The 16631-nt window shown below is 40.4% G+C and overlaps 1 protein-coding gene across 1 annotated transcript; it reads left to right on the top strand.

The window, feature by feature from the left end:
- The first annotated feature begins 1818 nt into the window (after window positions 1-1818).
- On the top strand, window positions 1819-15273 carry rundc3aa (RUN domain containing 3Aa). The gene is made up of 11 exons (XM_082184058.1): window positions 1819-2219; window positions 10294-10409; window positions 10483-10616; window positions 12455-12540; window positions 12638-12727; window positions 12833-12913; window positions 13014-13179; window positions 13428-13585; window positions 13745-13864; window positions 14022-14122; window positions 14296-15273. The coding sequence occupies exons 1-11, from the start codon at window positions 2113-2115 to the stop codon at window positions 14436-14438; spliced, it is 1302 nt and encodes a 433-aa protein (XP_082040184.1). The 5' UTR covers window positions 1819-2112; the 3' UTR covers window positions 14439-15273.
- The last annotated feature ends 1358 nt before the right edge of the window (window positions 15274-16631 follow it).

Raw genomic sequence — 16631 nt, 5'->3', positions numbered from 1 at the left:
CACTGACCCTCTTTCATTCATGATGTGAGCCAGGCACAATCTTATAAATATTTACACAATCTCTATTAGCTAACATTTATATATTGATTGATTTTATTTGACCACTTAAATATAAAAATATGAAACTCTGTGTCATACATTAAAAATACATAAATAGTCAGGGATAACACAATAAAGCCCAAAGACTTATTTCCATTGTGGTCCCTAAGGGCAGGGGGAGAGGACAAGTGGCAGCAAATCACACATCAATCATTTGTCATACATTAAAGGGCCCCTATTATGCTATTTTAAAGTTTCCTAATGTTGTTGTGGAGTGGAGTCTCCTACAACATGTTTACATGCATCAAAGGTAAAAAAAAAATTGTTTAATTTCCCCATAATATACATTGCACATCATCACATTTTCAATGATTCTCAAACGACTCGTGAGATGAATCAATCTCTCTAAATTCCTCCTTTCCGCAAGCTACTCTGCTCTGATTGGCCAGACAGCTCAGTCTGTTGTGATTGGCCTACACGTCGAAAACAAAAACGCCCATTGCCATAACATCAGCTGTCCTGAGGCTTCCCTACGCTGTAAACTAAACACAGTAACGAACAATGACGTAAATTGGACCATATCAATGCGAGCAAGAGTCCGATGATGAAAAATTTGGAAGAACTATTCATTAAACCCGAACCTCCATCGCAAGGACGACTCGAGCAGGACTCAGTGTTTCTCAGTGATATACTACTCAGTACGAGGTACATTATGAGATGTTGCAACTGTAATTCCTCACCATCAGCATTAACAAGTGCATGTCCATCAACAAAACAATTATTTTACTTACTAATTTATTTACAGAGTATTTTTCTAATATATTGCGGTGAATACGTGGAAACTGTATCAATAACAGTGCAGGTATGCAATGTACATTAGCTGAGCTCTAGAGTGAATGATCTGATGTAACATAAACGTTGGCAAAACAAATATTTCCTCAAAGTATTGAGAATGACAGACAATCTGCATTAAGCTGCATTTAGCAGTCGTCAGTAAAATAAAGGGAACACAGCAAAAGTTTAGGATTATACTGCTGTGATATCGTGGTAAAGATTAATTTTAACCACTGATTCTTCACATGCTCGTCCTTGGGCAGTGAAAAAAAACAAAAAAAACTGGCTTTACCTTCACATTGTAGAGCACAGCGCCGTCTTCTCGACATGATGCTGCAGTATCCACAGGAATCAGCTGCTGGTTTGAGGTTCAAGTTTTCCCTGGTGTCTATGTGCAATAAGTGGGCGGGCAATATGCTAATGTTTCGTCTTGACGTCAAAACAATTCATTTAATTGACTCAGAGTCAACTCTTACTTTTGAAAGACAATAACTTTATATACGTACACTTTCAGATTAAAAACTTTAAAAACTTTAAAACTAAGTGGATGTTTTCATCCACTTAGAGCTATGTTACACACTACATGAAAGGTCATTTTCAAAAATCCATAATAGGGTCCCTTTAAAAAAATTCTTCCATATTATACAGAAAAATTTACAATAAAAACATACTATAATATAATAATGACTAGGATTGGCACCTAAGCCATACTTTCAAACCCTGTTTAAAACTGCCTATGCTTCTTACTATCTTTAGTTACCAGGTAACCGATTCCAAAGTAGTTCCAGCATAAAGAAAAGACTGTTTGCCCAGATTAGTGTTAAATCTGGCAGGTACAAAATCGGTTGAGCTACCCCTACTGGAGTACCTGTGAACTTCGTTTACTCTATTAAAATAATTTCTAAAATATTTGGGAACATCTCCATAAACAATTTTATGTACCATACCCAGCTGCATCTGAGACACTCGATCCTCAACTTTCAACCATCCCACCCTTTCAAAGTGGGAAGATTCCAGATGAGATGAGTCACATCCTATTTTCAATATTTCTAATCTGTTTCGCTCATTTTTAGGAAAAACTGGAAGTTTATAAGAGCAAGATGTTGTATTTTTGTCGTCCCCCAGCCCTGGAGTGGGCATAGGCTACCTCCATCCAGCAGCAGCTCGGCGGAAGAAGCTAGGGAGGGGTTTGAGCCGCGCAGCCGGGAAACTGAGGCTCGGTGCAGCCTCCGCTGATTCATGAAGTCAGGCTGTCTCCAGACCGCAATGGCTATGGGTTTAACGTCGAAAAAATCGTCTTCTAGAAACGTCGGCGTGGAGCGCAAGAATCTCATCACCGTCTGCAGGTAGCGAGTTTATTGCATGACACATCGAACTGTTCTTCACGACACCAATCGTGTTTTCATTTAGATAATCTCTCGTTAGCCTACCTATTAGCCTTTATTATTATTATATATTGTATTAACTAGGACATACGTCATATAACATTGCATCTTTTCTGATTTACATTCTTGCGTAAACGCTTAATATTTTAGATGAGGCCCTTAAGGACGTTGGTCCCTTATTTCATTCCAGCATCCATGACGTCATTACATCCATCCGACGATTTTCCTGCCGTGGACGCGACATGCTTAAACCACACTATGACTTTCACCCTCACAGAGCCTTTCACAAAGATGTTTCAAATGATTCTGTGATATTTATTCAAGAATGAGTTTGGTAAAAGAGATGAATTTGGTCGTGTTGTTGATAGGGTTTCTTAAATAAGGGCTACAAAAATAAATAAAATCATAAATTTAAATTAGCAGTACATTATACTATTTATATTTCTATCAGAGTCAACATGAAATCAAAATTGATCTCATTTAATTTCTTAATGCATGTTCCTGGTGTTTTTGTGAACAATTGGTGCATAGAATGTTATTCATAGTCTATAATCAAAATCGAATAACTTTATCTCTTTATCTGAAACAACTTTCTGCTGATGTAACTTAGGTCATGATGGTGTTACTGTTAGCCAAAAAGATATTAAATTGATCCCCTTACATTTACTGTTTATGAATATGTCAAATGCATCTCACATTGAGTTACACTTTTCAAATAGTATATACATGTTTCTCTATTATCTGATTGATCACCAAATCTCATTAGAATTAATGCAATGTCAACTTTGTTTTGATTGCCTAATTCCTTCATCATGCCAGTGAATAAGTCAGTTTACTAAATTAATATTGCTGTTTGAACCTTAGTTATTAGTAGTCATTTACAGATGTTTTATCAAATCAGGTATTAAAAGTTATTCTGTTTTAACCGGGAGATCGGGAGATTCACATCATAAAGGTCTTGACTTAATGGCACATAAGTCATTGCATCCATAGATTGGAGAGTCTCAGCCCTGTATGTGCACATTTTGTCCCATCACACTGTGCAACATGCATTGGTGAGTCATGACCGAAGCTTATAAGGCACATAGAATTCCACCACTGCATTCTGTTCTGCAGGGCTGTGTGGGACTGCACCAGAGCTGCACTTCACCGGTCGCTTGGTACAACACATTAAGTGGATGTTGAATAATTCATGTTTGGGGGTGCCCCAGGCATAGGCCATGTACAGTTGCTGAATAGACACAGAACACTGTCACTCCTGTTGGGACAGCAGCACCATTGTGTTGTCATAATGTAAATGCAGTCAAAGAGATGATTGTGATGTGGCAAGCTGTTGTGACATCATCATCCCCATCTGTTTGGCTGCAGGAAATAGGAATATAGGTTCTAGTCCTAAACCTAAATCTAAACCTAGATCTATAAGAAAAACAATCTTCATTAATGTCAGCTCATATTTATTAAGCATACAGCACTGTGGTTAGAACCAAACTTCCCAAGGTTCTACCATCTGAATGGCATAATGTAGGAACTGTTAAACACATGAAACACATGCTATGCTAATGCATGGTGAAAAAACGAACAAGAAAGAATTACAAAAATGGACTTCAGACCTCACAGATTATTATAAACACAAAGACGCTTTTGTTGAAAAGGGCAGAGGCCTTTCTCTGCTACCCACATCCCTCGTATGGCCACTCCAGAGTTGTTTGTAACATTGAACAACAAGACACACAGGACGAAGAACTTGACAAGAAAAGAAAAAAAGATTTTTGAATCTTAATTAATGGCTGCTAGCAAAAAAATCTCAAACAGTGCTTAATTAAATTGAATCGTGATTAGCTCAGATTACTTGATTCTCTTAGAGACACGTAGCTCAGAGTAGCTAAAACCTACCGTGTCTCTATCATGAGTGTTGTATTTCTCTGGTACATTGAGATCAGGAGACATTTCATTTCCTTCACTCTCAATCATCAAACCCTTACCTCCAGTGTCGTGTCTCTCAGTCGAACAATGCAATGCCCATTTATGAAATTTGTTGCTTAGACTTTAGCTAACTTTATACCAGGTTGAAATCCAGGTTGGAAATGTTTGCTTTTGGCCCCTAAATCACTAGTCTTCATGGTAAATGAATAATTAATCTGAAGCATCTTTGCTGAAACTGAGAGCTGTTGACATAGTGGAGAAGAGTTTTGACCAACAGACACATGATTAGTTTCACTCCCCATAACCCACCCACTTATCTCAAAGCTGAGCTCCTTCTGTGCTAAGATCAAAAGCATTAGTGATGTTGCATTTTTGCTGCCTATTTTACAATGGTTACACATATACAGTCTGGATCACTGACATAACTATAGACAGTAACACAGTTTCAGTTTTCTACTTTTTCAGTTTTTACACTCACACTAAACAAATGTCAGTTTCAGAGGGGCTACATAAAGGTTTCATTATAAGGGCACTCATGATACGTTTACATGTTTGTTGGTTGGTTTTTACTAATGAAATACATTGAATGCACTGTAAGTTGTTTTGGATAAAAGTTCCTTCCAAACATTGTTATCATATACATGGCAATTGCTCATTACTTCAGACCATAAGATTTGTAACAGTGTATGGCAGTAACATCACCATTGTGAGGATTTTATGAAGTTTATGAAGTGTAAAATAAGGCATGATGACTGCCTCCCAGGTCAAAGTCGAAAGGTAAGAGTTCCAGCGGTCAAAGAATGGCTCTTGTTGATGTCCCCATGTCTTGAATTTCCAATAAAAGGGAATGGCCCGTTTTGCTTTTCTCCTTGAAAAAGTTTTCCAGACAGTTGAAGCTAGTAATGTAAAGCTGTGGACTCCGATGATTCAAGAACTCTGCAAGGATGAGCATTTGAATTCAGTGTCAGTCTTTGTATCAGTACAATCAACAGCTTTAGTTTTGTGTGTGACTTGTCATCTGAATGATATACAAGAAGTCACTGGATGATGGCTTATGGGATTTAGAACGTATCGAATGGAACATAGTTCTCTTGATAATGTTTTGGATGTTGTTGATGGTGTTAATTTTCTACTTAAATGTTTTTTTAAATTTCCCTTAAAGGTTTTGGAGATCAATATTATGCAGATATGTTTTTAAAAGGGAGGGAATTGGGTATCAATTGGCATATTTTTAGTTCAATCTTCATCCTTGAAATGCAGTTCCCTGACTATCTGATTTCATAGGAACATGTCAAAATCACATTTGTTACCAAACATGTCTTGGCACCAGCTCAGCGACCTCTGACTGGTCTTTCATGGTAAACTTAAACTTATAACTATAGCAATCAGGCTGAATGCACAATTACACAATTAATCGGTTTCACTTACTTATCTTCTCAGTCTACACATACCTAAACCATTTAACTATCCTATCCTCCAGTTCTAAGAAGCAATTATAATTTTTTTTGTTATCTGTAAGATGTGCCACATTTAAATATGGGGGGGGGGGGGGGGGGGGGGGGTTGCATATCGAGAATTAGCAGACAGTGCTGGTACTGCCTACAATAAGGGTGAGGGAAGGGGGGTGAAGAAGTATATTAAAAAGTTCAAAACTGAGAGTGGGAGGGAGACGTAGCAAAAGAATGACTGGTCAAGCTTGGGAGAGGAGGGCCAGAACATGGAAATAGGGATGATTGATAGAAAGGGTATGGGAGAGAGGGACCAAAGCATAACAAGAAAGTAGGAGGTACAAAGAAAATCTAGACTTATAATCATAGCCTGTAAGCTTTAAAAACTGAGAACAATCCAGAACCCTGATAGAATTAGAGGTAATTCAGAGGTAATTCCGCGTGTAGTCAAATGTACCTTGAAAAAACTAACAACAATCTTAAGAGCGAGTGCTATGAAGTAATATTTCTTAGAAGGGTCTGGTTTTTGGCCTGTTACCAAAGTGGGTGAGACCAAGAACACAAAAGCCATTTGTTAAGTGGCTGCACGTTTGTTTTTCAGTGTCAAATCGTACCAAGACAGTCTTGCTGCCACATTTCTCTATTAGCATTTCATCCCTCACCCTTCAGCCCTCACCCTGAGAACCTTCAGAGACCTGCACATCTTCAAATGTGACCAGGCATAGTGTGCAATCCAATTATTTGGTTGGCTGGTGTTGGGAGTTGTCCTACTGCAATGATTAGCATTGTTCTCGGAGTGTGGGATTTACCTGCCCTTGTGGACCACCTCTGTGGAACACCTCTTGGGTGAGCCATAGAGCCAAGAAGAAAATCTAGACTCAAGAATGTTTATGATGTTTAGGGCATTCAAATATAACTGAGCTGTCATTACAGAGTGACAAATTTTGCTCAGGTCAAATAATGAAGCAATGAAACAGCGACGATCAAACAACTACAGGTGACTAAACTGAAATCCATGCTGGTAAGATCAGTGATCCTTGTAGAACCTTGAAATATCAATATTACATAATGTGAGGTTATTAATTATAATCATTTAAGAAATTACTGTGTTGAATAAGTAAATCTATTATTCCTGCAAATAATAGTCCATGGCATAACCATCATCCTTTGGAGCTGGATCATTAGTTACTAACCTGTATCTGGGATGTATTCCAGAGAAATGAAAACAAAAAAGAGACTTGGTCCAAAAGGGATTTTTTTTTTGAATGGCAATTTTTTTTGCAAGATGCAATAAATTATCTCCACAGAAGGTACGCTGTGATGATGATGTTTCCTCAGCTGTTGGTGATATTTGCTTATGTTTTCTTTGTTTCCAGCTTGGTGAAACTGTCCCCCCATACCACTACCAGCACCCTGCACCCTCCCCATAGATTTTGACTTACTCGCCATTAAAGAGTTTTCCTCTTGGGCATTAAAGCTTTTCGGAAGGACGTAGACTTGGTGCCTCTGCTGAAAGAGGCGCCACCCATGGAGATCTTTGTCTTGCCACTGGTGATGGTGGAGGAGCCCAGGGATGTTGTGCTCTTCCCGCGGGAGATAGAAGAGTTTCCCATCAAGATCTTGGTCTTGTCTCTCTTGATTGATGTGCTCCCCAGGTTGAGGGCCGTCTTGCCCTCTGTGATACTGGTATTACCCATGGTGGAACCAAAGGTGGTGGTGGAGAAGCTCCAGGAAGTCTCCTCCAGCAGCCAGCCTAGACGATCTTACCTGGAGCACGTTCACGTTTAAATTTTCTCTACTTTCCCTTGGGAATGCTCTCCTGGTTCTACAGGATGAGGTTAAGATGGCTCATCTCGTGTCCTGGCAGCAACGCATCCCAACGCACACAGACAGTGCCTGGCTGGGTGTGACAGTCCAAACAGCTAGTGTCGGGATGGGACAAGAATGCTAAGCGTGGTGAGAGCAACCCCCATGCAACAGCATAAAGCACTTGTTGAGCAGCATAACGTGGGCTTCGCAAGGCCACATACCTCCCCTGTGTGCCGTGAATGGACAGAGGCTGCCGTAGGAGGCCTTAGTTCTATATGGGGGCAGAGTGGACAGTAGACCACATTGTATCGTCGCTAAAGCGAGGCACTGAAGAACACATTGTTGGGCAACACAATCGGGGGTGACATCACTCAGTTCCGTGGCATTGTGCCTCCCTAGAACTGCTAGAAATGTCTTGACATATACTGTACATGGTTTCTGAAAAAGGTGTCGTGTTGACTGAGCCCAAGACTTTGAGACTCAACGGTGTGGTCTACTTTAATGATTTTGTTATATCAAACCCCTAAATGTGCATTCAAATGAGTTATTACCGAAGCATTGTTTCATATAGCCAGTTTTTGAGATGCTTGCTAAAAGGTAAAGCCAGGTTCACATTGTATTTTTGGCCTCTTTTTTAAAATAAATCCAAGCCACTAACAAAGTTATGGCACTGTAAAACATTTACTACTAGCTGTCAATGGGACGAGTGGGACAAAAGTCTTGAATACAACTGTACAGTCTGACAAAAGAAAGGTGGATTTTACCTAAGATATGATTGTGATCACATTGTATAGTCTGGCAAGCAACAGTGTGTGCCTAACTTAAGGTAAATTAAAATAAACCCTCTGAAATATTTTAAAGACAGACACATTAAAACAATGTTTTAACCATTTTAAAGGTCTATTTATTGACAATTCTGATTTAATCCATTATAATAATGTTGATTTATGCTACATTAATGTAAGATTAAGAAGTCGAAGAACTAACAATGCACATTTTATTTGTAAGGCTATGATTGAAGTTAAAACTTTTTACTATGACTTGGTTAGTATTAATTAACTGATACAATTCCACTTGTAAAACAATGTCAGATCTGGATTCCTGATCATTATCCAACTTAGACCCTTCTGCATGTGAACAACAATAAAAGCCATTCCGGTTGTGGAAGTGCACACCCTCACACATGCATGCATGCATGTTCTCTTCATGGAAACCAGATTTGCGCCTGATCTCTGAACATGTTCTCTCAAACAAATCTTTATCTTAAAATCATCTCTATTCTCTTTCAGGGACAAAGACGTCATGCTCAGTTCCAAGCTAATTTAAGGTACACTTGCACTTCATTTTGCCTCTAGAATGCATTTGTGCAATTCTAGAGCAAGCTGGCAAACACTTGCATCTCACAAGACATCCAACCTGCTTGAACGCTCTACTTCAAAGTCAGTCTTTATGGTAACATACACATATACTGTACATAATCTGTTTGCAGTTATATTTGTGTCTTTATGTCACAGATGAAAATCCCAGTAGAGATTCCATTGCGTTTCCTTGCCTCTTTTGAGGGAAGTCTTAACTACAGTGACAGACTTCTCCCCTTGACTTAAAGTGGCCTTGCTCAAAGAACTAGTAGTCTCTCCATGAGTGATTGTAGTTGTACCCACCACAAACGCAGTCTCTCCCTTCCTCAGTTTGGTCTTGCTCCTCGAAAGAACTGTCTTCCCCCATGACATGGCCTTCTTGCTTTTCATCAGTTTGATTTTCCCTTTTGTAAAGCAAGTCTTTCTCAATAAAAGAAAAGCCTTTCCTTTTGAAGCTTTTGAGTCGTCCTCTTCCTGTATATCTGTTGTCTTGTCCTTCTCAGTGCTCTTTCTTGCTGTTGAAGTCTTGGTCTTTGTTTCAGCGTTTGCGGATCTCCTTTCCATCTACTTGGTCCGGCGCTTGGGCATGAGGGCCTTGCGGAAGGAGGTTGTAGTTTTGCCTCGGCTGAAGCTGGCTGTGCCCAGGGATATGGTGGTCTTGCCTCTGGTTATGGTAGAGTCTCCCATAGAGGTTGTGGTGACCCCACGGGTGATGTTGGACTTGCCCATGGTGATGGAAGTCTTGCCCCGGGCTATTGAAGAGCCGCCTACAGACAGGGCAGTCTTCCCTTCTGTAATACTGGTGTTCCCCATGAAGGCATGTAGGTCATCAGGTCTTCGAACTCTCAGTTCTCTCTCTGTTTCCTCTTCCCTTTGAGTGGGCTAGAGTCTTAGCATACCAGCGCCTTGCAGGTTTGACTGTGCTAGAAGAAAACTGTACACAGTATCGGGACAGCCCTAAATAGATCACACCACCATTTCAGCAAGTGGGTGGGTGGAGAAAATAAGTGTGTTAGTATACGAGGGAGATTCGCTCACTATAGTGTTCCTTTAAAAAAACAAAAGCCGCAGAGGTTTGAATGGAACCCAGGCGAAAGGACAAAAGTCGCCACGCCGACAAGTAGCATAACGCTGTTGGCCAGGGCACAAGGACTCCAATTGTGATGGCAGGAGTGATAACGTGAACATGGCATCAAAAGGGCATTGTCTAGCACACAGGACAATTGGGATTGACCTCAGCTGTCCACTATGGCACCGCTCCCGAAACCGCCCGTCTTTACATCAGTCAGAATGGCTGCATTGAGTGGGGCCTGCACCAATGCTAGTTTTTGTATCTGTGAGATGCTGATCATACTGTTAGCGAAGCGTGGTGTTTCATCACTGTGTGGCTCTGTGTTTTTGATGAATTTGGAGTTTCCAAATCGGATCTGTTACGTAGCATATCTAGTGTAACTCAATTTTACTGCATTTCTCTCTGTTACTCTTTCTCTCTCTCAGGTTTTCTGTGAAGACGTTGTTGGAAAAGTACACTGCTGAGCCTATTGATGACTCATCGGAGGAGTTCATCAACTTTGCAGCAATTTTGGAGCACATCCTCAGTCACCGTTTCAAAGGTATACATTTACACAACTTTTTCTGTCAATGCCCAATGTGTGTCAGTACTCATGAATAATCTTTTTTTATCAGGTCCAGGTGGTTGGTTCAGTTCAGATGGCCAGAGGAGTTTTTGGGACTATATCCGTCTGGCCTGCAGTAAAGTCCACAACAACTGCATCAGTAGCATTGAGAGCATTGAGAACATTAGCACGTCACGAGCAAAGGCAAGACACTTTCAACCTTTCAGCTTCAAGCACTCTATCTTCACCCTGTGAGTCCTGTACACAACAATATTCTATAACCGAACTCACAACTGTAAATTTTCAGGACTCACAACCGCATTCTCGGAAAACCTCACTGTGTGAACGGAATCGGACTGGACAACTAATCTAACTGTCACATCATACAGTACGAGAGAGCAGCGTTGCACAAATGCATATCTACCGTGTGTTGCAGGTTTTCCTATGTTGTTTTGCTTTCGGTAACTTACAGTGACGGAGAAATGTGCAGCGTGTCATCTGAAGGTTTTAGATCCAGTCACTGTTCTCCACTGGAGACAGTTTTGTGTTCAACACGTGACTCAAATACTCCTCTCTCCACCCAGATATAAAAGCTGCTGTCAGTTAAAGGAACACTCCACCGTTTTTTCATATTAAACTATGTTATTCCCTTAACTAAGTCGAGTTGATACATACCTCTCTCGTCTCAGTGCGTGCACTCAATCGCTCTGGCGCACGGCGACACTTTGATAGCACTTAGCTTAGCCCAGTTCATTCATTAGGATCCAAACAGAGATGAAGCTGGAAGCGACCAAATACCTCCACATTTTCCCTATTTAAATACAGTTACACGAGTAGTTACACGACCAAGTATGGTGACACAAAATAAAACGTGGCGCTTTTCTAAGCGGGTAAAAAGGATTACTATAATGTATGGCGGAATAGCACTTGGGAGCACTTCGACTCTGCGCAGTAATATCATCACTCCTGAAAAATCCTCTTCCCCTCTCCCTCTCACTTCTGTCATTAGAACCAAAGGTAACTTTTTACTGCGCCGAGTCGAAGTGCTCCCAAGTGCTATTCCTTACTTGGTTGTGTAACTACTCGTGTAACTGTATTTAAATAGGGAAAACGTGGAGGTGTTTGGTCGCTTCTAACTTCATCTCTGTTTGGATCCTAATGAATGAACTGGGCTAAGCTAAGTGCTATCAAAGTGTCACCGCGCGGCAGAGCGATTGATTGCACTCACTGAGACGAGAGAGGTATGTATCAACTCGTCTTAGTTAAGGGAATAACATCGTTTAATATGAAAAAACGGTGGAGTGTTCCTTTAATGAAGGTTTGATGCATTCTTTCGTGGCTCGAATTGACTTTGCCATCTATGATATTTCTATGATATCACTGGTTAGGGTGTTGAAGTGGTTAGGGTGGCATGGTGGCACAGTGGCTCTGTGGATAGCACTGTCGCCTCACAGCAAGAAGGTCCCCAATTCGAGCCCACAGTTTTGTGTTCAACACTCAAATGCTCCTCTCATTATAAAAGCTGCTGTCGGTTAATGAAGGTTTGACGCATTAACTCGCGGCTCGATTGACTACTTGAGTGATGAGCCTGGAGTCCTTTCTGTGTGGAGTTTGCATGCTCTCCACCTGTCAGCGTGGGTTTCCTCCAGGTGCTCCGGTTTCCCCCACAGTCAAAAGTGGATTGGACATTCCAAATTGTGAGTGTGAATGTGTCCCAGCACTCTCAGTTGTGTCAGGAAGGGCATCCGGCGTAAAACCTGTGCCAAATCAAATGTGTGTGTGAAGCGGACCCTGCAAATGAGCGGGAATAACGCTAGGAAAATGGATGGACTGTTGCTGTGATTACTGATAAGAGAATATGGGCTTGACTCCCATTGCACGCTCAATAGATGCTACTGTAAGTTGCTGTTTGAACGGGACATTTCGAGACTCACACCTATAAGTAAATGCAATTGTCAATCCCAAAAACTGACAGTGTGAACATAGGCTAGCTAGGTTGCAAAGCTTTTTCTTTAACTGTTAATTTTCTTGTTGTCATACAGGGGCGAGCCTGGATACGTGTAGCTTTGATGGAGAAGCGTTTGTCTGAATATGTAGCCACTGCATTAAGAGACACTCGGACTACCAGGTCACAATTCTGCACTTGTCTATACAATGTGTTTTACAGCTGTCTTCATCATTTCGAAGTAATTTAAAGCATTTGTAAATGTATATTTGCACTGCAGGAGATTTTATGATGATGGCGCCATTATGCTAAGGGAAGAGGCTACTGTTCTGACGGGTATGCTAATTGGACTCAGTGCCATTGACTTTAGGTAAAAACAACTTGCATAAATGACAATGTGAAATTTCTTTGCCACCAGCGGCACCAACGAGTGATATGATAATACTGACTGTGTTTCTTTTTTTGCTACCATTAGTTTCTGCCTGAAAGGAGAGGTTTTGGATGGAAAGACACCTGCAGTGATTGACTACACACCTTACCTTAAGTTCACCCAGAGGTAGGAGGTTTTAATACATTAAATTTGCGGACCAAACACAAAGCCTAAACCTTATAGTACCCCTTAATATGTCATTACTGCTATTGCTGTGGCCCTGCAGCTACGACTATTTGAGTGATGAAGAAGACCGCCGCAGTGTGGACAGCAGTGCCAGCGATGAGAGTGTAGCTGAGCATCCTTATATTCCTCTGGTCACGGACGAAGAGACCTGGAGCAACAAGTGCAGAAAGATGGAGCAAAGATTCAAGATTGTCTATGCCCAAAAGGTACTGGAATTTTTTTTGTTTCAGCCACTGGGTGATTTGGTTGACCTTGTTCAAATTAAGTTTTTAGCTGTAGAAATTAATCAATTAAAATAAAAACAGCTGCCATGTTCCAAAACACAGCTGTCAGCAGTGGATTAAAATGAAATGCTAACTCTTTACAATAAGGTTTCATTTGTGTTAACAGAAATAGTGCATTCAAATAGAAATAGTGCATTCATATCCTAATCCATGAATATGTGTAATTTTAGGGTTATTTAGAGGAATTGGTGCGCTTGAGGGAGTCCCAGCTGAAAAATTTTGAAACGGAGAACAAGAGGCTAGATGCTAAATTAGAGGATCTACAGGTCCAGAGTCAACAAGAGAAGAAAGAACTGGAGGCCATTATCCTGGAACTACAAGCACAACTGTATGCACACACACACACACACACACACACACACACACACACACACACACACACACACACACACACACACACACACACACACACACACACACACTATTACACATTCTGCATTTGTGCCAACAAGAAGTCTTTTTAGCTTTATTCTGGTATGTTTTGCAGCACTGGCATCATTCCTTGTGAGTCCTCTCATTTAGTAAAAGGCTTATCTATACCACTCATTAACCAATGGACAACTGCACAAGCCGCCAACAACCAAGGAAACGTAAAGCTGTTCCGTCGGTAAGCACTGAGTCAAAATGTCAAGACCATCACCACTCAGAACACCTCAACAACTGCATAGCAATATCCTGGAAGTCACCTGTAGCATCAAGTTTTGCACAGGAGAGCACCACTCAGTCTAGTCAATCTAGTCATGCATTCATGTGTTTGGGTTTAGGAGAAGTTTTCACAGTTTGGACCTCTCAGCTGATGTGAGTTTGAACTCTGACTCTCAGAAGGAAGACGGCAATCAGAATGGAGACAACGCCTGGTCAGCAGGTAAAAACCCCACACAGATTAACATATATTACAAGTCTGTCTGAGTACTGATTAATAATTAATCTTGTTTCTCTTCTCTTCTCTTCTCTTCTCTTCTCTTCTCTTCTCTTCTCTTCTCTTCTCTTCTCTTCTCTTCTCTTCTCTTCTCTTCTCTTCTCTTCTCTTCTCTTCAGCTAAAGACAACACTCCCTCTATGCTCGGTCTTTGTGGTTCTTTGGCTTCTCTACCCAGCTGCAAGTCTCTGGCAAGTCTCAAGTCCAGTGAGTATTTGGTCAACATCAGCAGAGAGCCAAGTCCTGCCCTGTCTCCCAGCTAGGGGGCGCCAAAGTCCACAACAAGACACTCTCTGTCTCAATTTACTTTCCCTAAGAGACATCACAATTGTGCAACAAACATCCTCCAACGTTCCCAAGGATCTGAAACAAAACAGAGTGAATTGATTGTTTTATGGGTGAAGAAGGTGTTTAATCTGAATTTGGTATTTGTGAAGTGAATGACATGAATTGAATCCATGAATGACGAACCCTCCTGCACCCTCTTACTTTCCTACCTTTACTTTCCAATTTATTATTCACTCTTATCTTCCACCCTTCAGTAAAGTCTTCATCAGAATGTTCGAATGTCTGTAACATTTTCTGAGCCAGATATTAGGAGCCCAAGGGCACAGCAGCGTCTCAGCACCAAAGGCATAAACAAATCAAAGTGATACACAAAACTCAAGACTTATTCATTATACATAAATGCATTTAAAATTAACATGAACACATCTGGTCATATGTTAACCACAGTCAATCTCTTATTTAGACATATTACGTCCTTCCTATGCTTATCAACTAAAAACAAAAGATATGAGGAAATAAAAGAGAGAGACCAAGGGAGGGAGAAGGCAGAATCTGCTTCCTGCATCTGCATGTGAAATGCGCTTTATTGAGGCTGTAAATGCCTTGGCTTACTCATTGTATTTGTGCCTTTGACAGTTATACAATGTGACAGCAAGCATTTCAAGTGTTGTCAGCTAAATTCAAATATTTTGTCATATTTATCTTATTGGTGTGTTTTTTCTTTTCCAGTTTCTGTATATATAATTGCCTATTTTGTTATGTGGTGGTGGCAGTGCTCTGCAGTTTTGAATTGTAATAAATGATTCTTATGTTATCTTAACTCAGACTTGTTTCTCTGAATATTGCAAAAAGCACATCAATCTCAAATTCTTATCCCAGAATGCTTCAGGGCAAATAGCACAACAATATCAGCACTTCCCGGGAGAACTCTACATTTAGTGGAAATTGCTTGTAATGGCTTTGCAAAGCAGGAGACAAACACATGGTACATCTACTTAGTAAGTAGATGCATTTCCCCATTAAAAAACATTTAAATCGATTTCAGGTTACGTGTCACCGTACAACCTACACATTTGGCACGGCAGAAAGCATGCAGAGAGCGCTTCCTTCATAATTGCTAAAAAGTTGTCACTCATCTTAGTTTATCGATCCACTATTGTCCAGTGCTAACTTGAACACCTCTGATTGGCCATTGCGTTCAAGAAATCAACAGATATGTTTGTGATTGGCTACATTGCTCAACGCTTCTAAACAAGTTGTAAAAATCCATATTATATTATTATGGAAATAAAGACCAGCAGTTATGGGCAGCTTTTACCTCTAAATCAGTCAGAAGCATCTATAATCTATCTAGCATTTAAAAAAAAACTATATTGGTCGATCACTCTTATACTATACATTCCCATTAACAACACTTCGACACCCTAAGGCCAGGGGCCAGTTGCATATAAACATAGCCATTATGTTAAGACTGTGTCTTACCAGTATGGCAAACTAGCAGTTAGTCAAGGCCAGGGGCAGTCTTACTTTTTAGTATCAAATTACACCAGTCTTCATTGTTATGTAATTGACTAAAAACAGTTATGAACAGTCTTAAAAAAAAAAAAAAAATTGTGCCTAACCTTTAAGACTAGTCTAAGCAGTTTATGCAACGGGCCCCAGCTGGTTTCACAGACAGGGCTTAGATTAAGCCAGGATTAGGCGATAGTTCATTTAGGACATTTAAGTAGCTTTTCTAAACATGCCTTAGAAATAAAAAAAACATTACTGGTGTGCATCTTGAGAAAAAACAATGGCACTGACATATTTTAAGATCTGTCAGTGCAAGTTGCTTTCAGTTAAAATAGCTCAAACATGCATTTTAGTCTGGGACTAGACTAGATTTAAAACTCGTCTGTGAAACCGGGGGCTTATGTCTCATCAAAAAATCCTTTTTGCTTCAATAAACCCATTTTCTTTCAGTTAGCAAGGAGATGTGTTAACCTACTACTCGTTGTTTTTGTTTGTTTATTTATTTTACCAACACTATAAGTAATTTATTTACACATTGAATTTCTGAATTGCCACTCATTGTGCAGAGCCCAAATTACGTCCAGATCCCCCTCTCTGGACTTAAAGGGTGGAGCTAGACCTAGCCCATCTCCACCTCCGTGGACCTAATGGGTGGA

Source organism: Leuciscus leuciscus (genome assembly GCF_965113295.1).
Source record: "Leuciscus leuciscus genome assembly, chromosome: 1".
Lineage (NCBI taxonomy): Eukaryota > Metazoa > Chordata > Actinopteri > Cypriniformes > Leuciscidae > Leuciscus > Leuciscus leuciscus.
This window is presented reverse-complemented; position numbering and strand designations above follow the sequence as displayed.